At 38.6% G+C, this 25,827-nt stretch overlaps 1 protein-coding gene across 1 annotated transcript in view; it reads right to left on the bottom strand.

Annotated features, from left to right (window-relative positions):
- b4galt1l (DP-Gal:betaGlcNAc beta 1,4- galactosyltransferase, polypeptide 1, like) overlaps nt 1-25,505 on the bottom strand; it is a 29,817-nt gene extending 4,312 nt beyond the window's left edge. The window contains exons 1-4 of the mRNA XM_067519575.1: nt 24,607-25,505; nt 16,852-17,087; nt 9,575-9,762; nt 4,057-4,179 (exon numbers count right to left, since the gene is read on the bottom strand). Of these exons, the coding sequence (XP_067375676.1) occupies nt 4,057-4,179; nt 9,575-9,762; nt 16,852-17,087; nt 24,607-24,910 (851 nt within the window). The 5' untranslated portion in view covers nt 24,911-25,505. The remainder of the gene's footprint in view (nt 1-4,056; nt 4,180-9,574; nt 9,763-16,851; nt 17,088-24,606) is intronic.
- Nucleotides 25,506-25,827: the final 322 nt, after the last annotated feature.

Here is a 25,827-nt window from a genome sequence, read left to right as displayed (position 1 = left end):
TTTCCAAAAATTAATTAAAATCTCATCCGACCACAAGACTGTTTTCTCTTCACCTCAACCCTTCACTATTTTAAGGTGACAAATTGTATTGTCGAGGTGTTGAACACACATCATTACTTCTGAAAGACTCAGCATCACGGCACTCTTTTTAAACCCATTTACGATAATGACCTGCTGCCAAATAACCTCATTGTTTGTAAGATGCTTCACCAGTTGTTTTAAGCATTACAGAACTTTTCTAGTCTTTAGTTTCCCCTAGTGTTACGAGTAAAAACCCAGTTGTAGTCCTGGGTGCTTTTAACATAAACTGAATTTCAGTCCCACTTATTTCTTTAAACAAAGGCTACGTACTTGTCTGCAAATAAATACATAGCGGTCTGCCAGAATGACCTGTGTGCATGACATTGTTGTTCATTCTCTAGCATTTCGTAGTGGTATGTTAACTATTGTCAAACATTTTTCGAGACTCTCTTACCTTACGGTTACTGCATCTGTTCTATTTTCAGCTCAGGGAATGTGTGTGTGTGTCGGTCACACTAGGGGTTGCAAATGAAAGAAGCTAACATTTAGGTCCCATGCAGACACATTGCTAGCAGGTGTATACAAGTGTGGCACTGCATGCACTGACGAGATATTTAAAGTTAGAAAGTAGGAAAATAACACGTTGACTGTTTATGCAGTCACACATCACGAGTTAACTCGTGGGCAACACACTTAACAACTTGATGTTCTGGAGAAAGACACAGCCAGCAAATCCCACCAGAGCAGAACTTCTCACTTGTTCTTGGCCCAAACAAATATGGTGGCAACGGGGAACTTTATAACATAACAATTTTTTGCATAAAAGATTGGACAGCCTTGTCATAACGTGACAAAACTGGTCTTCAAATGCAGACCCTGAATTGAAACACATCTAAAATTACATTTTGCAGGAAGTAAGAGTACCTTTTACATAACTTGGTATCACAGTACTGTCACAGAGAGTGTTTAGAAGTTTGAACCAACTTAAGTAATCATGAATATACGTAACTAGAAATATGTAGCTTCAATATTCAACTTTAACAATGTCTTAATAAAACAAAAAGCAATTAATTACAGGCTTTGTAGATAATCACCTACATCAATGTTTGCTGTGAAAGTATTTAAAAATGTTTTAACTCAGTGATTCCTTGAACTTTTTACATAGATTTTAAAGTTCAACATCTCTTATTTTAACACAAACAATATTTAATAAGGGGAGTTTTAGGCTGAAAGGCAATGCATGATATATATCTCAATATTTATTCAGAGTAAGCTAAATGTTCTATTGTAAGTTAAAGCTACAAAGACTGACTCAAATGAGCTGATTATAGCAAAGTTTAGTCAGATTTGAGTTATTTGATTTTGTACTTTTCATAAGTGACTTTTGATGCTTATCATATTTTGTCTTAATCTATATCCATATACAACCCCAATCCCCAAAAAGTTGGGGGGATGTGTAAAACGTAAATAAAAACATGTCGGGGCATTAAAAGGGAGCATTGCAGAGAGGCAGAGCCAGAGGTTCACCAATTTGTGAAAAACTGTGGAAAAATGTCCCTTAACTTAAAATTTCGAAAATTGCGACGTTGAAGATTCCACCATCTACAGTATATAATATCATCAATGCGCAGGCGCGGGCAGAGCAGCAGCCTGTTGCAGTTGTTCTCCTTTTCTTTTAACTCATTCCCATCTCTGCTTATTGGCAACATACTGTTGTCGGTGGGCCTCCGTCCTTACTATATGTGAAGGGTAGTACAGAAAGCTCCTCCCCTTGCTGGGCAGGGCCTTCAGAGAGGTAAGAGTGCCCTTCTTAAGGCAGGTGTGTCTAACTTGCAATTTCTTTATTTGAACCTGGCAAGATTGTTTGGTGTGGGCACAGTGCAGATTGTAGGAGATGCTCTCTGGCTGCATTTTAATAAAGGTTTCAATATTTTTATATTAAGCAACACACCTAACTTTTTGCCTAGTTTTAAATGCTTAAATTGACTTAAAAATCCAACCATTGCACAATACCAGGATACTATTTATTCTGCCTTCATATTCAATATTGGATATGTTAATAAACCCATCTTTTGTACGTTTTACAAAAGACTTTCACCCAGTATGTGGATTGTCACACCAGGGGGAGAAGACACTAGACCTTATGTACTAAAATGTTAAAGAGGCCTACAGCTCTTCTTGCCTCCTGCCTCTCAGCAGGATTTGACCACAACCTGATCCACCTCCTGTCTGTGTACAAACCCCTGGTTCAAAGGCAGCCCCCTCCCACCAAAACAGGGAAGAGATGGTCTGAGGGGGCCACAAATGCACTTCCAGAAATCACGGTCTGTGAACAGTTAAAGTTAAAGCTGTACCATGCAAAGAAGCCATATGTGAATGTGATCCAGAAACACCACATGTTCTCTGGGCCAAAGCTCATTTAAAATGGTCTGAGGCAAAATGGAAAAGTGTTCTGTGGTCAGATGAATTCAAATTTGAAATTATTTTTGGAAACTATGGAGGCCATGTCCTGTGGAATAAAGAGGACAGGGACCATCCAGGTTATTATCAGTGGACAGTTCAAAAGCCTGCATCTCTGATGGTATGGGGGTGCACTAGTGCCTATGGCCTGGACAGCCTACAAATCAGTGCTGAAAAGTACATAGAGGTTTTAGAGCAAACTTCTTTTTTGAGATGTGTTACTGCCATCAAATTCAAAATGAACTAATATGTTTCATGAAATGGTAAAATGTCTTAATTTCAACATCTGATATATTGTGTATGTTCTATTGTGAATAAAATATGTGTTGATGAGATTTGCAAATCCTTGCATTCAGTTTAATTTACAGTTTACACATCATGCAAACTTATTCTGAATTGGGGTTGTAATATTAATATCTTTGCATATTAAACCAATTGCTGTGACCTACTTTGCTGTAGAGTTACCATGGTAATAGGTGTTCTCTTTGGGATTAGTGAAACAGTCTGTTTAATGTTAACTTAAAGAAACCAGGCTTCTTTCGTAAGCGGGGAACCGTTTTACATGCAATGTAGTAATGTGGTTTGAAAATGAAAATGCATTGGTCCATGTTATGTTTTCTCTTTGCATTTGGGTGATGTATGTGAAATCAAAAACAATATTGAGTTAAAGGACACCATGGAACGTGATTAATTACGTGTTAACTTTTTTTCCAACATTTGTTTTTCTGTCATGAAGTAATAAAAACTCATTTTGACAAACCTAGGCAAAACTAATAACACTGTGCAGCATTTTAGTGGCATTTAATTTACGTTCACAAGTGGTTTGTGTGTATTTTCAGTTATTTTCTTTATTTTTGTTTATGTTTTTTTGAGAAATAATTTGAAATTACAAGGAATCTTGCTGAGATAAGCAGGGTCTGCTGATTTTGGGGGCTAATTTACCACCTGCTAATGTTGTCCATAACAATTCTTTTATGCATTATAATTTATTCTGGAAGATAAAATTGGCGTGACTGTGATGCAGGAAGATAGATTGGTTGTCCACCAATCTCACAGCTGTTGGTTCAATCCCCGGCTCCTCTGGTCGAAGTGTCTTGAGCAAGACACTGAACCCCAACTTAGTTGCTCCAGGTGAGTGTTGGCTAGCTGCACAACAGCTCCCCCACCGGTGTATGAGTGTGTGTGTGATTGTGAGCGCAAATGGGGGAATAAGAAGCAATGTAAAGCACTTTGAGTGCCACTAGGTAGATAAGTGCTATATAAGTGCAGACCATTTACCATTTACCATTTACTGACAGTTGAAATGCATAGGAGATGTTTTAACATATATGAGAACAATCATGATCAATTTAAGGGCATCTGCACTTGAGTTCCTGTGTGGACAGTGAAATGAATTGAATTACTTTTTTTGTGTGTATAAAAAAAAATTCTCAGTTTCAACATACAATAAATAATAGGTCTCAAATAATTTACTTGTTTCTGCATTGTCTTTAATTACATGTTACACTGTGTCCTGGCATTTTTGGAAACAGGGTGCTTCTAGATGTTACTAATGAGTTGTCAGGAAATTTATACCTGTTGTAGATGTCATCGTCCTCTCCTCCCCAGCCCCAGTAGTTATTGGGGAAGCCGTTAATCTTCAGGTACTGTTCTTTGCTCAAAGAGGAAACACCTCCAAAGTACTGATTATAAGGTAACCTACAAGATAAAAAACCTTTATCATTAAATAAACATTATCAATAAACATTATCACTTTGTACTATAGCAGAGAATACATCAGAAAAAAAAACATCCTCGTTTATTACAATCACAAAGAGTAAAAAAATAAAAATAAAAAAGCCACTGAAACCCAAAAACAAATGTGCGTGTGGTAAAAAAATATGAGTCTTCCTGTATCTGCTGTAAGCACCTTTTGCAGCAATAACTTCAGCTAAATGTTTCCAGTAAGTATTTATTAGCCCTGCACATCATCTGGAAGGGATTTGAGTTAATTATTCTTCAAAAATCAGCTTCAGTTTAGGGATGCTGTTTGGCTTCCTGCATATATTGCCTGCTTCAGGTCTTTCCACATTATTTCTAGAAGATTAAGGTCAGGACTTTGACTGAACTGCTTTGACTGAACACCACATTTCATCTGTAATCATTCTTTGGTCGAATAACTTGTGTGTTAATATCGTCTTGCTGCATAATCTCTTTCTGTTGTACTGATTAATAACAACGAATGTTAGATGGGCTTTTAGTTTTCATCACATTACCCTGGGATTCCTTTGGACCTCCTAGTCGGTCGGCCACTCCTGGGGAGGGCGACAGTGGCGTTGCCTAATAATTTGCCTAATAGTTGACTGATGGAGTTGAAACCATTTAGAAGTCATAACCATTTCAAATTTACCAAACCCAGATATTCAAGATAGAATACTTTTCCACAATAAATAATTGCTGTCAATCCTTTTTCACTTATGACTTTTTTCTTAATAACTAGCAACAAACACCTTCTCTGTTTTTTCATAATTACCTCGAGCAGCTTCTCCCAGGATGCATGTAAAATCCCTAATACAGCTGCAGTACATTGACTGTGCAATACTAAACAACAGGAAGTGAAGAAACAAATTAATCCTCAGAGGAAAACCTGCCACACTATCTGTGAGTACAGGAAACAGGAAGCGAGAACAACGGCAGATGTTGGTATTTCCCAGAGCTGATCTCTTGCTCTGTGGTGGCACTGTCAGCACTTCCTGAACAAATCAACATCACCCCGCCCCTCAACCCCTAAACTTGTGACAGGAAGTGAACTTGTGGACCCACCCAGAACTAAAGTGTCACCACCATGAATGTATGATAACTCAGCAGTTTTCAGTTAAATCATGTTTCTGAGGATCTTTGTTTTCTCCACAAATGCACCAGTGAGATCCAAATTAGTTTTGTAATTTCTGGGTCTTAACAAATACACCACCAACTTTTTACAACACATACATCTTCTGATAACACAGTACACAAAAAAAATAACTATGTACATTCAATAGGCAAATTTCAATCTGCTTAAAGACTGCTTTGTTTAAAGAGTGTAGGCTTCAACAAAAACGGCAGTTGGGTATACTTGTTGGTTGTGTTTTTTCTGTGTCGTAAGACTCATTCTCTTCATTTGCTTGTGCTTGTGTTTTCTTAAGCTACACTGTGTTAAGCTCTCTGCCATTCCCTGACATTCAAAGTTCCATGTCTTCCTTCTTGGCTTACCAGGAGGAACCAGCAGGCTCTCAAAATGTTTTACCCTCAGCTTTTACTGTGGTAAATTCAGTGAGGATACACTAATCTAAATTCTGCATTGAAGCAATTTTAATAACCTGTCAATTTAGAATTTTACACAGTAATCAGACACTGAACTGAAAGCTGCAGCAATAAACTTTACATGACAGGCAATCTGATAGCAGAAAGGAAGGTCCCATCTGAAGTCCTCCTACTGTACTGAACTTCACTCTTTCTGCTGTGTTTCAGTTTCTGTTGATTCTTCACATCTTTAGACAACAGGAAGTTTCACACACAGCAAGCTGTAGCTGTATTTTATGTTCTCTGCTCAGATTGAACAGTTGTTTTCTGATGTATCTGACAGACACACAGAAGTCAGTTTTTCCTTTCCTTATTACTTCAGCAGTAAGGGGGTACTTTGTATTGGTTAGATTTTTGATATTTTTGGCTTCATTTTTGTTAAATTAAAAAGGTCACATTGAAAAGAGTTTGAAGTTATTGTTGGAGGTTGTAACAAGGTAAGTAGAATTGGAATCAGATTTATTCACAAGGTACCACTAACAATGACCCTAAGCACACAGCCAAGATAACAAAGGAGAAGCTACAGGACAACCCTGTGAATGTCTTTGAGTGCCCTAGCCAGGGCCCAGACTTAAACCCGATTGCCATTTCTGGAGAGATCTGAAAATGGCTATGCACAAACACTCCCCACCCAACCTGATGGAGCATGAGAGGTACTGCAAATAAGAATGGGAGAAGCTGCCCAAAAATAGGTGTGACAAGCTTGTAGCATCATACTTAAAAAGACTTGAGGCTGTAATGGCTGTAAGGGGCTTCAGCAAGCAACTGTTAAGCAAAGGCAGTAAATACTTATATACATGTGATTTGTTTGATTTTTTATTTTTTTTGGCTAAGATTTCAAACAAACTTTTTTCCTGTTGTCATTAAGGGGTATTGTTTGTACATTTTGAGGAAAATAATTAATCCATTTTGATCAAAGGCTGTAACATAAGAAAATGTGGAAAAAGTTCTGAATACTTGGGGCAACCATGGCGCAGGAGGTAGACCTGTCGTCCACCAATCCCCACAGTTGCTGGTTCGATCCCCAGCTCCTCTGGTTACAAGCCGAAGTGTCCTTGAGTAAGACACTGAAACCTAAAATAGTTGTTCCCGGTGAGTGTTGGGGAGTGTTGGGAGATCTGTTTTCTGGAGTTGGGAGTTTTTTTAATTATTGGGAGAGAGTCTGCTGGTTGCAGTTGGTTGTCGATGATGACCCCATATTTTTGGCCGATTTAGTGGGGACAATCACAGTAGATCCAATATTGAAACTGATGTTGTGTTGTTTCGAAGGTCTGGCTGGGAAGACAAGGACTTTGGTCTTGGAGAGGTTGAGTTGAAGATGTCTCTCTCTCATCAAGGCTGAGATGCTTAAGTCAGAGAATGTGGACAAGAGGATCTGATGGTTCACAGTGTCAAAGGCTGACGATAGATCAAGTAGAATTAACACAGAAGACTGACCTGCGGCTTTTGCAGCTCGAGTGCCGTTTCTGTGAAGTGACCCCTCTTGAAGCCAGACTGGTTGACATTGAGGAAGTTGTTCTTGGAAAGGAAGTCTGAGAGTTGATTGAAGACTGCTCGTTCCATTGTCTTGGCCAGAAAAGTAAGGAAGGAGACAGGTCAGTAGTTCTCCACTACAGAGGGATCAAGAGAAGGCTTCTTGAGCAGTGGGGTAATCTGGGCCTGCTTGAAAGAGATTGGAAAAGTCCCTGTTGTGAGAGATGTGTTGATGACTTGTGTAATAGCTGGCATTAGAGCAGGTGCAACTGCTTGAAGAGGAGTGGAAGGGCTCGGAACCAGAGAGCAGGTGGTTGGATGGTTAGAGAGGAGGAGGGTCGATACATCATCCTCAGTCAGAATTGCAAATGATGAGAGCAATGCAGTGTAAGAAAAGGTTAGACGGATGTCATCATCTGGAGGAGAGAACTGTGAGTTGATGGCTGCCACCTTGTTGGTAAAGAAGTTGGCAAAGTCGTCAACAGTGAGAGAGGTAGATGGTGGGTAGATGAGTGATTTGAAAGTGTAGAACAGCTTTCTGGTGTCCGAGGTGTTGCTGAGCTTCTCCTGGTAGTAATCGATGTTTGCCCGACACTGTGAGAAAAAGATCCAAGCAGATCCTAATACTCAGCCAGGTCAGATGGAGTCTTGGATTTGCGCAACTTCCTCTCAGCACTCCTGAGTGTGGTGCGTTGTTCACAGATACGGTCAGTGAGCCACGGATTAGAAACTGATGGACGAGCGGGTCTCGAAGACATTGGGCAGATACAATCCAGACATGATGAAAGTGTATTGTAGAGGCTGTCTGTGGCTGCATCTGCATCGAGGATGGAGAGGTCCTGTGTTGGGGACAGAGTTGTGGAGACCAGCGAGGAGAATCAATCCAGGTTGAGAGACCTGAGGTTACGACGGAATGTTACAAATGTGGTGGGAGACTGCAAAAGTCTAGGGATAAAAACTGTGATTTCAATGAAGAAATGATCCGATACATGCAGAGGAGTGACCAAGATGTTGTCTCTGGTGCAGTTCCGAGGATGAGGTCGAGGTTGTTCCCAGCTTTGTGGATCAGAAGAGTTGAGACCAGACTCAGGTCAAACGTGTTTAGAAGAGCAAATACGTCAGCCGCATGTGGTTTGTGCAGGTGGATGTTCAGGTCTCCCATGACGATTAGAGGAGTGCCATCTTCAGGGAAGTGGGAAAGCAACATGTCCAATTCATCGCAGAAGTTCCCCAGCTGGCCTGGTGGTCGATATGTCACAATCACCTGGACTGCAATCGGTGCTATGATCCTAACGGCATGATATTCCAGAGATGACAGATTGCTGAGGGGTGCTGTCGTGGAAAACATCCAGGTATCATTAATGAGAAGTCCAGTCCCACCCACCCCCGACCTGTTGAGCGAGGAGTGTAAGAGAATGAAAAATTGGTGGAGAGTGCAGCTGGGGTGGCTGTGTTCTGTGGCATGATCCAGGTTTCTGATATTGCCATCAGGTGAACAGCTGACTGTGTAGCGAAAGCTGGAATGAAGTCGGCCTTGTTCACTGCAGACTGGCAGTTCCACAGGGCAAGAGAAAAAGAGGCTGATGACAAAGTGGACTGGGTGAGAGTGTGTATGAGAAACATGTTGTCTTTTAGTAGGACGCCATGTCCTGCGTCTGCAGAGGAGAGAACAGGGATCTGCTGAAAACACGTGGTATAACAAAGAAAAAGGCTTTCCGGAGTAAAAAGGGCTAATTTGACGCAAAGTAGAGAAACAGAAGAAGTAAAAGAATTTAGAAATTAACTAATGTCCTCGCGCAGGTAGACTTGCTCATCTTTACACAGTCGGTCTTCACACAAGGAGGGCTGAACACAAGGGCTGATGCTTCCGCTGATGCTCCAGCCCAACAGGTGTGTTATATATGGCCTTAATTGGCTACAGCCAAAACCGCTCCCTCATTGAAACCAAACTAATTTGTGTGCCTTTGTTAGGACAAAGGTGTGAACGCTTGATGATTACTAAGCTGAAACTACCACCAATAATAGACTAAATATCCACTCCACCGGAAGAGCAAAACTTTCTACCTACAGTTCTTAACTCTATTAAAAACAGACTAAATGAGCAGACTCAAGAGAAATGACAGACACTCAGCTACCTCTGAAACCAACAATCAAATTTCAAACAGTACTTACTTGTTGAGTATATCTCCTGTCCTAGTTTGGTGCTTGTCCTGTATCTGGTCAAAGTCTGCTTCACAAAAGAAAAAAATCCCTTCCCACTAATGTGGTGTCAGAATGAACAAGACAGGTGTAATCTCACCGGAAGCCAAACTTGTCCATGGACACAGACAAGTGTCGGGGCTGGCTGAAGCACTTGTAGGTGTTGCGGTCATCCATTGGGATAAGGTCGACATCGCTGAAGACGAAACACTCATAGTCGTACTCCTTCAGAGCCTCCACAAAGCCGACATTCAGTAGCTTGGCTCGGTTAAAGATCTCATCTCCATCCTGATCCCCAACATACACACAGGGGGTGACAACACACATTTACTGTTATTACCAACCTTAGAACATCATTTAACATGTAGATCTCAGTTTGTTTCGCTCTGTGGTAAAAAAAGTCTCCTGCAGCATCTGCCCTTTCCACAGATACTTATGAGCTGCTTTACGATGGTGAAACATGGTTACATGATAATTTCTATCACCACCATCCAAGGCTTAACATGTGTTTAAACAAGGTTTAATAATGTTAGGAAAATGGTGTTAAGTAAAACTATCAGGATACAAAGGCAGCAGCAGCGTAGAGCTGGCAGAGCATCACAAGGGAAGAAACCAGCATCTGCTGATGTCTGTAGCATTAAAACAGACAATTTAATGTTTAATTATGTTGGTTTGTGTAAATACGTTGAGCCTCTAAAAAGTTTATGTGAATATAAATGGTTGAGATGCCTAAATAGTTCATCTAGTATTTTCAACCAAAGCGTCAAACTAAAATGGACAATCTGGAATTTAAGAACATCTTCATCATTTCAATTTTAATCCATTGTCCTGATGATGTACAAAGATAAAATTGACAGTCCACATACTTATGGACCTTACTGCAGAGTAAACTCAGTAATAAAAATAAAAATCTGACACATACTGTTTATAACCTATTATTCGGGGCGATTAACTATTAAATGGGTCAACAGGAAGGGACTTTTATTGTTTTATTATTATTGGAATCATTTAATGAGGAGTGAGGAATCAGACAACAAGAAAGAGGTTCTCCTGCTGACTGATAATAGTCCTCCACCAAGCAGTAAACAAACCTTGGGCTGCTAAGCAACCTCCACCTGCAGAGAATCTCAGTTTACCTGGGGGGTTCATTGCAGCCGCCTTGACATGTTTCATACATGCAGCTAAAGAATGTGACACACAAACAGGACTGTGTGTAGTTTCTTCTTGAACCAATTGATCAGCACTACACATACAACTAAACATAACTACCATAACCAACACATCTCTACAATAACTAATAACTAAACATAAATAATTACAATAACCACCATCACTATATTAACTAGTTACTACACTTAAAAGCTACAATAAACACATCACTATAATAACTAGTTAAAAACATGACTAACTACAGCACCACCACACTAGTACCACATCTAATTACTAAACATAAGTAATGTGATACCATTTTTTCCCAGATTGAGTATTTTCATTTGAGTACTTGCCGATACCAAGTAAAAAATACAAGTACTAAACTGTTTTGCTTCTAGTATGACTTGCTAGACAGTGAAAACCTCATCAATTCACTGCACAGTTAAGCTGATGAGAGAGAGTGCCAAACACTGCTGGTCCAAACAGTAGTGGGGACACATCTGAAGACTAAGATTTTCCAAGACTAGACAGTTCACACTGAAACACTTTTTGCACAAACTGTCACAGATTCCTAGTCTATAACAGTCTGGAAGGAGAACACACTGACAACTAGACTTTATAAGACAGAAAACCCCACAAATCATGTGAGAACAGAAAGACTTACATGTCCTTCTAACAATAACCACCACATACAATAGATAAAAATGCAGTGTGGTAAACACTTTCTGGTCTACTGGTCAGAGTTTTCTAAAGTAATGAGGATTTTTCTGGAGAAGATCTTGACTGGTTTTTAGTAGCATCACACCTGAACAAAGTCCAGCATAATACTAACAACAGAACCAAACCCCCAACAAAGAAACCATCCTTAAAATAAACTGTAGAGAAAATCTGAAACTAAACTTGGAGTCACTGTCACTACGGAGAATGTGTGTATGCAGAAAACCCAGTTTCTTTGTTTCACAATTCTTTAAAATTAGGAATCGGGTGATACAGATCTCTTACAATATGCTTACGCCATTGCCAACATTTAAGATTCAGACATAACTTGTCAATATAAAATTGTATCCAGGATTTTTCAGCTGACAAAGACAAAAACTTGAAAAACAGACAAAAAGGTTAGTAAAGTGACTGAACCATGGTAAACTGAGCTGAGTAGTGACTTTTAAACCTGTCTGCAATTCAGCTTTGGTTTTTACTCTGGAGATTCAAGCAAAGAGAACACAGTTTAAACAGATAGAAACACAATAGAAAGAAGCCTGTATTACCGGTGTAACCTGCTCAGCTAGCTGCTATAGGCTGAGACCAAGCAGTGGGGGGGGTCTCAGTGGCTCCAGCGACCACAGCCATTGGTGAGAAATGCCTGCCATGCAGGGGAGGGGGAAAGAGGAGGAGGGGAGTTTGAGAGGTGAGAAGCAGACTAAGGAGGAAACTGAAATAGATGAAGGAAAGATGAAGAGGAAGAGAAGGAAGAACAAAAGAGAGAGGAACAACATGAGTCACACACAACCACAAGAAGAGTCAGAGTTGGATTGGCTCTGAAGGTTAAAGAAGCAGAGGAGTGCAGAGACAACAGAACAGTACTTCATATGTAGACTTCTCCAGATGTGGATTTAACCCTTAGAAGCTGGAACAGATGAGTTTACAATTTTTTATTGTAAACCACAGATGTTCTAGTGAAAACAGTTTATTTAATTAATTAACAGTTACAGTTCAGAGCATGTTAGGATATCATTATTAACTGTTGAACTGCTTTTTAACTGTATGAACTGCTGATAAAGAATGTAATGTTATGTCACACCATGTTCATTGATGCAGGTGCAATCTTGTGATGTATATTTTCTGTTACCCTGTGCCTGTGCCTGAGTTATTGGAATGGGTTATCTGCATCTCTCCTTCTTTTTTTGGGATAAAAGTTGTTTAAGCCTTCAAATCTGACCGAGATGGGATAAGATAATGAGGAAGAAAATGGGCCATACCTACTGCTAACATGGTCTTGACCTAGCTACCTGTCTATATGCATTTTAAAACAGTACAATCAAACTCTGGTTCATTTCCATTTGCTTCCATCAAAGCAATTGCACTTGAGAGTGGACCCAAAGTTAATTCTGCATCTGCACCAGTTTTGCTTGGTTTGTTGCCCAGATAATCATTCTGGTTGTAAGAAATACTTATTGTGCAGTTGTTCCATGTCTCATAGCAATTTGTTAACAGATGATTCACCAGTATACATGATCCATTTCCTGTGTTTGCTTTTGTGTTCCTGCCTCAGATCCTTTTAACTAATGGGCTGACACGATGGTTGTCATGCCTTTACATGATGCATTTTGGTTCACTTGGATTTATCTGTGTGTGAAACAAAACAGAACCAAATAGAAGATACACAAAGTTTCTAAACTGATCCACTAATTTTGCCCAGAACAAACTACAGGTTTGAAAAAGGCCTATAACAACTGATTTTAAGACTTGTTATGACAAGATAGAAGTGACCTGTTTCAAAGAACCAAAACCAACCATCATTATTATAAATTTGGACAACTTTTGTATAACTTAATGGGTTATACCTGCGGCTATGTTATCATAATGTAAAAACACACATTCACCCTCCAGACAAATTCTGATAACTGATTTCAGCCACAATCATGAAGCTCCTCAGCCAAGGAGTCAAATCTTATCCAGGCTTCCACTACCAGCCTCTGCTGGATCAGGTCTTTAGCCCCTTCCTGACAATACTGAGAGCTTCTGACGTAAACCAAGGCAGATGTGCCAGCCCTCACATAAACCATCCACAGTAAATGAGGTATGCTGCATTCTGCTGCTGTTGGGTTTGATTCTAATCACAATGTCCATGCTGTCTTTTGTGTTTGGATTTATTTTTGCTCTGTTCTATTCTTAATCTTACAAACTGTATTTGGGATGCTAACAGAAAGATTTTTTGTATGCTGCATGGTTGCCTAATAAAATATCTTTTAGCTATTATTCCAGTTGTTTTTAATCAGCTTTTTAAAAGTGATCATGAGCATGAAAAGAAATATTCAGCACATCTTTTTTTCTTCGTACAGATAAAATAAACAAGGCCAGTTTATTAATGGCATTAACCTTATTAATGTGGCATTAATAAGGTTTTTTTATTTTTACACTAAATGCTGCAGTTAAATTTAGCTTGGCTACCTTATGCAGTATAGCAGACATTCAAACTTCTTTAAGTGAAGAGAGACTTAACTCTAGTCAGAGAAGATAAACAGTGTTGCCATTTGCATTGATATGGTGCATGAGTAATGTGTGCAAAACACCCTGAATATATGGTGACATTTGTTAGAGTAGCCGGGTTACTAAAGAGCAAGCAAACACAGTCACAATGATTATTTGAATTATCAGGGGAAAAATGCTCTTAAGGGTGTCAAATGCTCATGTTCACCCCACCTTCCTCAGTGGGAGGTAAAGAATTGTCATTATGGGGAATTATCACAATATATTGTGAACAATATGCAACACAACCCTTATTGGCATCAAGTCTGGTGACTTTGATATTTGATTTTAAAATTGTTGTGATTACTAATCGTTGGCTTTGTTGGGAACTATATTGTCCTTCTCTTTTGAATGTTGATTTTCAGATTTCTATGTTTCCTTACCATCTGTTGTCTTTTACTTCACCAAGATGTACTCAGTGACAGCAGTAAGAAATGCACTCTCCATGTACAATTAACACTTAAGAAACTAAATAATAGCCATTTAGTTGAGGGGAAATGTTGCTCTCTGACCGTAACAGTGTAGTGAAAAACATATTTCTTATAAAGAAAATACATCAATAACAATGTTAGACTGAGAAAGCATCCAGCAGAAGCATGTGACCTGCAGTTACGATGAGATAATCTAATTAATCCTCAGGGGAAGGTCATTTAGTGCAGTGACAAACAGCTAGAGACAGAGGCTGCTACAAAACACATCCTGAATATAAACTATCAGCAGCTCAGGTGCTCGTCCATCCACAAAATCAAATACAGCAGAAATTAAATGAACTATATATGGATTGTGTAACCGTCCTTTATTTCTTCTGATGCAGGTTTAGTTTTAGGGTGTGTGTTGACATAGCAATTAATTTCTCTAATAATCTGTTAAACTATGAAATGATAATTGTAAGTAACATATCTGGGCTTTGGTCTTTATGCTTTACTGTCTGAAATATACTGTAAACTGCAAATGTTTATGATCCTTCAGCACTATGTCAAGGTTATGTCATTTACTTTATATATTTACTGATCATATACAGTCGACCATGCCCTCACAATTATTGAATAAGGAAAGAAAAAAATATTTTTTTCTAATTTGTTTATCTGTTATCGAATTATATGCTGTCAGTTCAACTCGAATAATTTTAGGACTCACATTTACGCAGAAATGGTTTACAAACTTTCAAGCACCACTGAATTATACACATATAATAACACAATAAAATGTATATGTCCACATTCCTTTGTCTGTAGTTTTATACAAGAACTCATTTAAATTTTTACTACTTCACACTGCTTTGCAGTTTTTATACACAAATTTATATGTGAAATTATTAATGTTTATAGTTATTTTTAGATATTTAGTGTTTTGCCTTTGACTGTAACAAGAAAAAACAACAAATATCAAATTTGAAGCAGGATTCTAAAAATGTAACTGATCAAAACAACAGCTGAATAACTATACACTGATTAACTGACTAGCTGCCGACTTTATTATTTCAAAGGGCAAACGGGATTTCTAAATTATTAAGTAAATATGAGGACTGGTGTAAATGATCACGGTGCTGTGACATAGGTGGGACAGATGACTTCTGTTGGGCACTGATTTACATTAAGGAAAAAATATGGGCCTCTGGCCCAACTGAGAGTTTAGACCTCTAAGGATAAAGCATACAGGTGCATCCTTTGCAGAAGTCTTTAACTGAATCATTACACCCCTTTACTGGAGATCTAGTAATGACTGGATAATGAAGCTGATTGATCTGAGATGGCTTTCTCCTAAGACACATCACATAATAATCTTAGCTGTAATACTCCTTTACCACTGGAATTATTTTAATAAGGCCTTATATAATAAATATGTGTCCGTCATTCATTAAACATTTTTCTATTTGTTTTTAGTCATTTTCTCATGGTAACAAGAATCATCTCTGTCCGTTTAAACGTTTTAATCACATTTTCCCTAAAAGAGATAACTTCCCTCAGATGTAACAAAATCTCCACTTTAGGTGGTCTCAAAAAATGATAAATAACTAATATTTATAAAGTTACAGTAAATAGAAACAAATTAATTTGTGAATATATTTTTAGATAAGCAAATCTGAAACAGCATATGGTGCTCAGCTCAATTTAACCTCCTATACTGATTTTTCCAAACAAGTAAAAAAACAGTAGTGAATGTAATGAAATGTCTCTCAAATTTAGGTCTGTTTCTATTTTCAAGTACCCCAGGGTTGCATGTTAAACTAAAATTATTTGAATACCTACCCAATGCAGCCTGAAGATGAGACTTAGGACTGTTGCTTTATTAGGCTAAATACATCCCTGATTAAAACATGTGATCATTTTATCCACATTTATAAATGAGATCTAGATTTTTCCTCGATGACCCTAGAACTAAATTCAGAGAACCGTTTGCCCCAAAAGGGCCTATTAACACCTATTAAGTAGTAGTAGTCGGAGTAATATTAGTAATAGTTGCAGCAGTTACAGTACTGAATGTAACAACAGCATGCTAAGTTAAAAGCAAACCGTAATATCCAAGTTATTTCTTATGAGTGACAATTAGACAGTGTTCTCTAAACTGGTTTCTAGTGTGACCACAAAACTACTGTGATAACATCGGCAGCACTGTGGCTGCTATGTGTTGTATGTTTAACTCTGATACGAAGTCACAGAACCAACACACTCTCTCAAATGCTGATTCATGTCATACTGCAACTCATCATTGCTTGCTCAGGCTTCATGATGTTTTCCAGGATGTTTCCAGGACCTTGACACACCTCGAGCACAGAATAGTCAAAAGTGTCAACACACCTTCTCATTAGTTTTTTCTCTTGACTCCATTATGTTTTACTTTACAACAACCCATTACCACAGTTCAACTAATACCTGGTGGACACAAATGAGCACAGACCACCGCTGTGTTAGCTGGAAGGAAGAAACCTGACAATGGGCACAGGTGATATGATTACATCACTATGACATTACGCCATACCTGGTTGATGACGAAGACGCCATAGTCCAGCTGCTGCCTCTGCAGGATTGGGTGCAGGTAGTACAGCCAGTACTTCAGGTGTTCATCCCTTTTACGGAAGGGGATGATGATGGCAACTTTCTGAAGAGCCTCACAGTCTTTGGGTTTGAAGCGTCCCCCTGGCTGCACATTAGGGTTGTCCCTCTTTATTTGGTCTAGATTCACGGGGATGTTAAACTCCACTCGCAGAGGACCAACTAAGGACAAGAGACATCAGAAAGCTTTAGAGTATGCCCGCATTATATAGTGTTAAACAAGTTCTTCTCCTTCAGTTTCCACAGTTTCAACATTCACAGACATTAAGGCCTCAATCAGACAGAACATGTTTTAATATTTTCTGAGGATGCTTGTTTGTGATTGTTTTCTATCAGAGTGAAGCATTTTGGGCGTTGTATTGTGGCACGCCTCGCACTTCTCTGTTGTATGTGTCTGATGTTTTTTGCATCACCATGAACATGTCCAGTTGAAAAAGGCTAAACTCTTGGCAGAAAAGCATTCTTTAAAAACTATACTGACTCATCCTAAAATACGTATCATTCTAAGATGTTTAGAGTAATGATGACACAATATTTAGACATGTTTAGCTACTAGTGATCTTTAGTTTAGTGGTTAGGCTAAGGAAAGTGATTTAGATGGTACCTTCCGGTAAAAACTAAACCAAAAAACGCAGCAAGCGGCTAAAAAGCATTCTATCTGATTAGGGCCTTTCAACATAAAAAGCTAGTGTGTAGCACCTTATGTTTTCGAAATTTAAAGCCTGGCCTTCATTTCTGAAGCCTTTGGCTTCCTTTTCCTCTTCCTTTTCTGGAATCAGTTGTAAAATGTCTAGAAATGTTAAAGGAAGAGTGGATTGTTAAATTACGTCTTCTCTTCCTTGCTGGACTCTTTAACACTCCATCACATTGTCTTTAACATTTCATTTAATGTGTTATGCAACATTTCTTTACTGTGCTGTTACTTAAAGGTGTTTTTTTACTGTGTTTGATGCAGTTCTTTACTGCGCTGCACTGCACTGCATTTCTTTTCCTTCCCATATTGCATTGCATTGCACTGCTGCATTTCAATGTGTTTGTTTGTTTACTGTATTCTCATATTTACTGTATTCTGCCATGTTTTGACTTTCTCACTCTGCTGACATTACATTATGTTGGGGAAGATCTGAAAAAGGATTAATGGGGATTAATGAGGATTACTGTGAGGTTTTACAAATATAGTAAATAGCCTCTGCAGACATATTGAATGATCACTACATTTATGACATCAAAAAGTGGTATTCAGGTAGGATGTTTCAGATACAGGGTTTAATGTGTTTCCATTTGTTGTTATACATTCATTTCTTATAGCTTGCACTTTGTTTAATTCTTAGATTGAACTAAAGACAAATAGCAGGAGAGGAAACTTTTTTCCTTCCAACAGACAATTTTCCAAACTTTAGTGTGTAATCAGAAAAATATGTTGCTGCAGAAAGAGGCTGGTTTCTGTCCAAACTGATCATTAACACACAGACTCAGCAGTTCACTAACACTGGTAGTTTTCCATCATGACTAAGATACTTCAGAGAGCAGTTAGACGTACTGTATCTCAGGTCAGCAACCTTTATCTGATCTCCACGTATCTTCATATTCAATTTAACAATAACACGTGTCTGGTTTGGTTTTTATGGAAATATCTGTGACTAAAAACAGGACACCACCTGGACTATAAACTAGAACTAAAAAACAAAGAACCCTTTTTAAACAACCCATTTGTGAACATGTGGTGCGTTCTGAATTGTCCTCTGCTGTCAGATGTCACAGTTACTGGATGGTTTGATTCTTAAGTCCAACAGTCATCAGTTTGATATCCAATGGTTGACTGATGTGTCTGTTCACCACTAGTAGACAGAAACCACACAGGATTCACCAACAAGGAAAGAGGAAAATGTCTGATGAACAGACCTCCATATTTTATCAACATGATTTCTCCCCCCACATATTTACCAAAATAAGGTAAACTAGTATCTTTGAATGCCCTCATAAAGTCTTAATTTTCCCCCTCAGCTTAATTTATTCAAACATTATTGTCAAGGATACCAGATGAATTTAAGTGTTAACAAGCTTTTTTCCTTCCCCTCCAGTACATAATGTTTCCCACTCTGGTCCAAGTCAGAGAATTGTGTATTCCAGGAAAAACCTTTGTAAGTCACTAACTTCCCTCACCCCTAAACAACAGAGAAACATTTGGTGTTGTTACAATCAAAGTCTGCCGATTATAGACATAACTCGAATTTAAAGCAGTTTTGACTGCTATGAACCAAGTCTTGAAACAAATTGATGGATAGAACTCTCTGGAAATAATCAAATTACAATCATGGTTTATCTTGACATTTCCCCAACACATGGTCATAATTTTGGATTTTCACACACATGTGGAGGCTCCATGTTGGTTTGCTGTGTGCGGGAGCTGAAAACAGCATTAACAGGCACGACAATGCCTGTTGTTCTAATTTGGGTATGTCATTTAGGTGTTTCTTATCAAAATGGAGGATACAAACATCCGATTCTCTAAGCTATGACACAGAGAAGAAACATTAACCAACACGATGACAAAAATTAAACGATGTCTGTTAAAAATTTCTGGTGTCATTATTTGAGTAAAACTTTAATTTAATCCACTGTTGATTATATTTTAAGTAGCACTGTCAAAATAAGATGTTAAATTTAAATAATAATCAAATCAAAATTATGCGTTTTTATTATCAGCTATTATTCATGTTCCATGCTGCTCTTTGACCCAACATAGTATGAGTTCTATAGCTCTCTCTCTATGTCCTCACTCGCCACGACACCCCACAACATCCCCATGCCTCAACGTACACATACACCAATTCAAGTTCTCACTTGATTTCTTCTGATATATTCAGTTTCGAGAACAAGGATTTTTTTACAACATTTTCAACGACGGCAGACAACAGCAGAATGAAAGGCTGATTGAAAAGAGATAACATAATAAGGAGCGATGCCTAAATATATTCCTTTCCAGCACCTTTTCTAGATAAGATAAAACTTTATTCATCCCACACTGGGGAAATTTCCATGTTACAGCAGGACTAAAAGTGTGCAAAATGTGTGCAAGAATTTCTGTACAGATTCTGTACAAAAAGTCAATACAGATTTTTTTTTTTTTTTTTTTTAAAGTTGCATGACATGAACTCTCTGCATCATCTCCCCCTTGGAGACAGTGTATACAACAACAAAGATATCAGAAAGCATTGCTTTGTGTGACCATACAGCTACTATTTGTGAGCTACAATTCTATTAGTCTGTAGATGTGGATTTCATTAATATAAAATAAAAGATAAAATCAGCATAAAATGTTACTGATGAAAACTAAAAACAATAGGCTATAAGCCTACATTTTAGTCAAAGCAGGGGGGGAGCTGTGATGCAGTTGGCCTGAACTCACTGGGAGCCACAAAAATTGGGGTTCGGTGTCTTGCTCCAGGACACTTATAGAATAGAACAACAATCCTGGGATCAGTGAACGAACGCTCTGCCTCCTGAGTCTAAGTAGTTGTCTAGAATCCACTTTCATTTTAAATATTAAAGCTTGTCTAGCTTCATATTATATATTTTTTACAGTTTTATTGTCTATTGCTATTTTACATTTCAAACTGCAATTTATATCTATCTCCGTTTGTAAAATGTTCATGTTAGTCACATGTGCTAGAATCCCAAACTTCTCCAGTCTTTACCCAGAGGAATCCAGAGGATGTAAAAACCTTAATGTCTGAGTCAGATGGTTCAGAGATTACCTGGACTTTATCCTGCGAGCCCCCCAATATAAAGTCCAGGTAATGTGAGTGAACATGTTGCTCTGTCACAAATTGTCAGGATGATTTAAAGCGGGCAAATGGGCATGTTAATGATACAGTATTTTCATCAGGTGAATACCAGTATCTTTTTTTAAAACATGGCTTTGATGTGATGTTAACAAAACACTCTTTCCTGCAGCTGAATTTTACCATCATGTTGTGCCTTCTGTACTCGCTCACCCCTCAATGAAATCAAGCAAAGTTTCCCTAGTGAGACTCTTCAGACTCAGACAATCTCCCGCTGAAGTGACAACCCCGGACAATGTCCAGAGCTGATTCTCCAGACAATATCTGGCTGTGCTTTGTGTACCTATACAAAGCTGTATTTGAACTGAGTCATTTTATGTTCACATTTACTATTAAAGGATAACACATTTATATATGAAATAAACCTGCACACTTTTATTTTAATAACACAAACAGCTTTACACTTAAAAATAAACTTCAAAGAATATTAAAAGTATATCCAGAGCTGAAAAGAAACTTTCTGCTTCTGAGCTGAAACTCAGACCTGGTGGGTTCAGTTCGTGGGTTTTCAGACTGAGGTGCAAGACTGGGGTGGGGGAGTGACAGCTAAGAAAACATGGACACCCTCAGACTGAAAACAAACATCGGAATAACATAAACTGATCCATCTGAGACAAACTGGACCATCTCAGGTCACTGCAAAACCACATTAAACCAGCACACTGCACAACTGTTTCCTTCAAGTATGGCTGCTATTGTTATTCGCCAGGTTTTGATAATTTATTTTAATTAATAAGTTTTAAGTTAAATTCTTATGTATTTGTAGCTTATTGCTGATTTGTTTCATCATTCACCGTGTGTTGTGGGTTGATAACAATAAAGATTACTTTTCATAAAGGGGAACAATAAAGTTATTAACTTACAAAACTACAATGTTGGACAGTGTCCAGTTAAACAACAATACTTAGTGCACAGTATGTGGGATGAATTATTTTTAAATTTTAACTTTGAATTTTACTTTGCCTTAAATTATTCAACCTCAAAACATAATTATAATGCCCATCTCAAACTCTCAGTTGCTCTAACAATCCAACGGATTATTCAACCTCAATTCAAACTGAGACTGAGCTCCTGTGTTATTATCAAGCAACAAAGGAAACCCACAAACTCTTTTATCCAAAGCCCTTTACAATGTTGATTCCCATTCACCCATACACACACACACACACACACACACACACAGCCGTGGCTGCCATGCAAGTTGATCACCTGACCTCACCTGCTGCATACAGGCACTTTAACCAGCTAAGCCACAGCATGAGCAACTTCGGTCTTGCCCAATGACACCGACATGTAGCCGGGAGCGGGGATCAAACCACTGACCCTGTGGTCCATGGACGACTGGGCATTTAGAAGCAAGCTATTCATATTATATTATATTATATATATATATTCATAAATGGTGTGTGTAAACAGAGGCAGTGCTGGGATTTGAACCCAGGATCTGCTGTTTACAAGACAGGCACTTTAACCAGCCAAGCCACAGCACCTCATGCTGTGGCTTAGATGGTAAAGTGCCTCTCAGAAATACTGGTTAATTATTATTTCTGTTATTCGACCTGTAAATTCAGATAAGAAATGATGTTGTTTGTGCTTCCAATCTTTTGATTCAATTCACTCTTACTTATTCTGCAGTAATAAAGTGGAACTTCAGGTTTTCTCCCAAAAGACTTGTAACACTGTCAGCTGCTGCTGCTGCTGGGTACTTCCTACAGTCAGAAAAAGCAACAGGCTGTAAATCCTGCACTCGCTCTCAGGCTGCAGCATTAACTCCTTACACTGCCATCACACCACACAAACTGCTGCTGCTCAGAGAAGAAGACAGTGTGAAAGAGTCGAGGAGGGAACACAAGGAGGGAGGCAGGGAGAGTAGGGAGGAGATCAGGAGGGAAAGGAAGGACCTGAGGAGGACGTATTACTAGGGCCAGGAATGAGACACTGACAACAATATAAACTAAGATGACATCAGATCAATGATGTCACATGATAACGTTTGAGAGTTTCTGTTTAAGATTCCCCTTGAGGCTCAGTTTCTTGAGAATTACATTGTGTGGCGGGCAGGTAGGTGATGAAAGAGTGGACTTAAAACAGTGCCTGTCCTGTAACACTACATTCAGATATGACTACATTTTATCATCTACTTTGAGGGCTGCAAAATATTGTCAAAAACTGATGCAGAGTTAAGCTAACAAACTGACAGAACGAACAGTTCCAACAACGCATGGTAAAATTGTTTTTCCCAATTGTATCAAGAAGAATTGGCTGTAGCATAACGTGTTGGGGTAATTTCCCATTAACATCACATGTCCTGTGATATGACTATTGGACATTGTGGTTATAATGCTGAAATTATATATCATGCTGTTTGAGTTACACCTGTAATACAGTTTAACTCCTCATGAGTGTCGTCAGTGTTTAACCTCAAGAATATGATAAGCTTTAGATATTTACCACATAACCACTGCTATCAATTCACAAAACAAGACAGATCATTTCAAAACAAAAACCATTGTTTGAGATCAAAATGATGTCACAAATGCACAAAAGCTCATCCACACTCAGTTCATCCTCTATTACCGTTTTCTGGAATGCAAGTGAGTGTGTGACATGTGTGAAACACGTCACATCTCTGACACTAGGATCTCAGCAGCTGTGTAAAAACAACGGGAGCAGCATTTCAGTCTTTAATACTTTGTTATAAATATCAAAATCTGCCTTAAAGCAGAGCTGACTTAACACCATCTATGTCAAAATCGGGCTACTGTGTAGGGACATGCCCAGTGAACTATGTTTGACATTTTCAGTGTAGGGCAGGTAAATTATAGCAAGTATTTGGTTTTGATCATTTTAGGACATGTAGATAAGTGTTAAATAACTGTTTGTTTTTTGGTGTGAGAAACATCTGGTTGCTCTTTAACCTTCTTTTGTTATGGTAAGAAATGTTCCCTCATGATAAAAAGTAACTTTTCTGAAGATAACCCAACTAAAATATTGTGTTTCCTCCCTGTTCCTGTGATAACTGGGCTGACACAGACACAGGTGAGATTTTACTTTCAGGAGTAAAAGCTTTCAATTGTCTTAAGTCTGTAATGATCGTTATCACAGCTGCATGAGAGACTAAATAAAATAATTTTTAACAGGGACATTTCTGTCCTCACAGAAACACTTATTTTTCGATTGGTCAGGGTCAGCTGCTTTATTTATTCAAGTCATTTTGCTGCTGCTGCTGTAACAGGGGCATATTATTACTTAACAAACACACTGGGTAACAGAAGGTCAGTTTGAATTTAACTGCCTGACAAAGTTTAAACAGCACCACATGGATAGAACAAAGGCTTTGGGTTATACAAACACTGACACTAGTCTGACCTGTAAGACAGGTGGGTGTAACTGAGGTGTTTTCTGACAAAAACTGGGATATCCCAAAGAGTCAAGAGAGCAGCTGAAAATCACAATAATGGTGATTTAATGGGAAACAGTACTTTAAAGTACCTGTTTGGTAATTTATTGATCGTTTTAAAATAATGTTCTGAACAGTAAAGGTGTTGAGACATGTTTAATTTCCTCAAAACGAATTACCTTAGAATTATTTTGGACATAAACTCGGATGTGACGCCATACGTCTGTTACTGACAAACTTCAAAGCTTATTTGATACGATCTTAAATCAAAAACTGATGCTCGTTTTCAGTCACTACTCTAAATCAGAACAACAGAGACTGTGGTGGATTTTCCCTTAATCTAAAACCTACGTTTAACCCTTTACAATGAATCTGTTCTTTGTGTTCCTGCGGTGACGTGGGAGAAATCCCCAACAGGAAACGAAAGCAGTCTTACCGAGCAAAGGTGATGTTTCCGGGCATTTGTCCAGATTTTTCACCGGCTGGTCGATCTCCTTCTCCTCCGGATGGGGCTCCGGCTGCACTACCGCGGTCACCTCCTTCTTTGCGTCGGAGTTTCTGACCTGGTTCGTTGTTGTGACATGGTAAGGGGACTGCTGATTCTGGGCAAAGGCGAAGCGGATGTCCAGAGAGCGGACGTAGAAGACCACAGTAACAGAGATGTGGACCAGACACAGTAGCACCACCAACTTACAGATCCGGTGGAGAAAGTTAAAGTTGACGTTGTAGTCCCCGGACATACTGGGAAGCTTAAATTAAAAATAAAAAAACAAGAGACGTTCCGACTCAGCCTGGACAACGAGCGCAGTCTATAAACAATGTGAATATAAACTTTAACTCCACCCTAACCAACTGTTAGCTGCTGCTTTCGGGTTCCATGTTCGAAGTTCTCTTGAAAGTTTCAAAGTTTATCTATCGACAGTCGGTCAGATTAACACGAAAAGCTACCAAAAGCAACCCAAGTAACACAACAAAGTTTGAATAGGTGTTATCTCCGTCAAGGTCAGATATCTGTACATTAATGTGGTGTTCAGGTCAGTTATTTTTAAAATTAGCCAGTTTAAAGTAAATTCTTGGCGTTAGCCGCTACAACGTTAGCCACTCAGCAACTCTGCGTCTTCGTCAAATGGATCCTTTAAAACTGATGGTAATAGATGAAAAGTTATCCAGGCGGTCCTGAATAGTACGTACGTAAATTGTCATTTAATATCCTTACGCAGCAGTTAAGGACATTTTCTTGTTTTAAACAGCTACGTCAAATAAAGTCAGCGGAGAACGTTCGATAAACTTTACGTCTCAAACTGTCTGGTCGCCGGAGGGCACTAACCTGTCAGGGTGACGAAATGATCCGTTTCACTTCCGCTCCACAATTTCAAAATAAAATAACTTCGTTCATTTTTTTTATTAACCGGATGTGTTAATGGAGTGACCTACCAACAGATAATTTATTTTGCAGCACCAAGGTGGCCATTGGTTGCTGGGTGGGGCCACACCTGGTGCGTGGGACTTGATCTTGCTGCCATCTCCATCTCAACCCAATGCTCTACCACTCATCTCCCTGACCCCATATATTTTCTTTTGCAGTGTTTAGCATTATTTGTTTAATTAACTAATACATTTTCAAACAATGTAAGAAAGTTATAAAACATTACAAATA

This window comes from Channa argus, chromosome 10, assembly GCF_033026475.1.
Source record: "Channa argus isolate prfri chromosome 10, Channa argus male v1.0, whole genome shotgun sequence".
In the NCBI taxonomy this organism is placed as follows: domain Eukaryota; kingdom Metazoa; phylum Chordata; class Actinopteri; order Anabantiformes; family Channidae; genus Channa; species Channa argus.
This window is presented reverse-complemented; position numbering and strand designations above follow the sequence as displayed.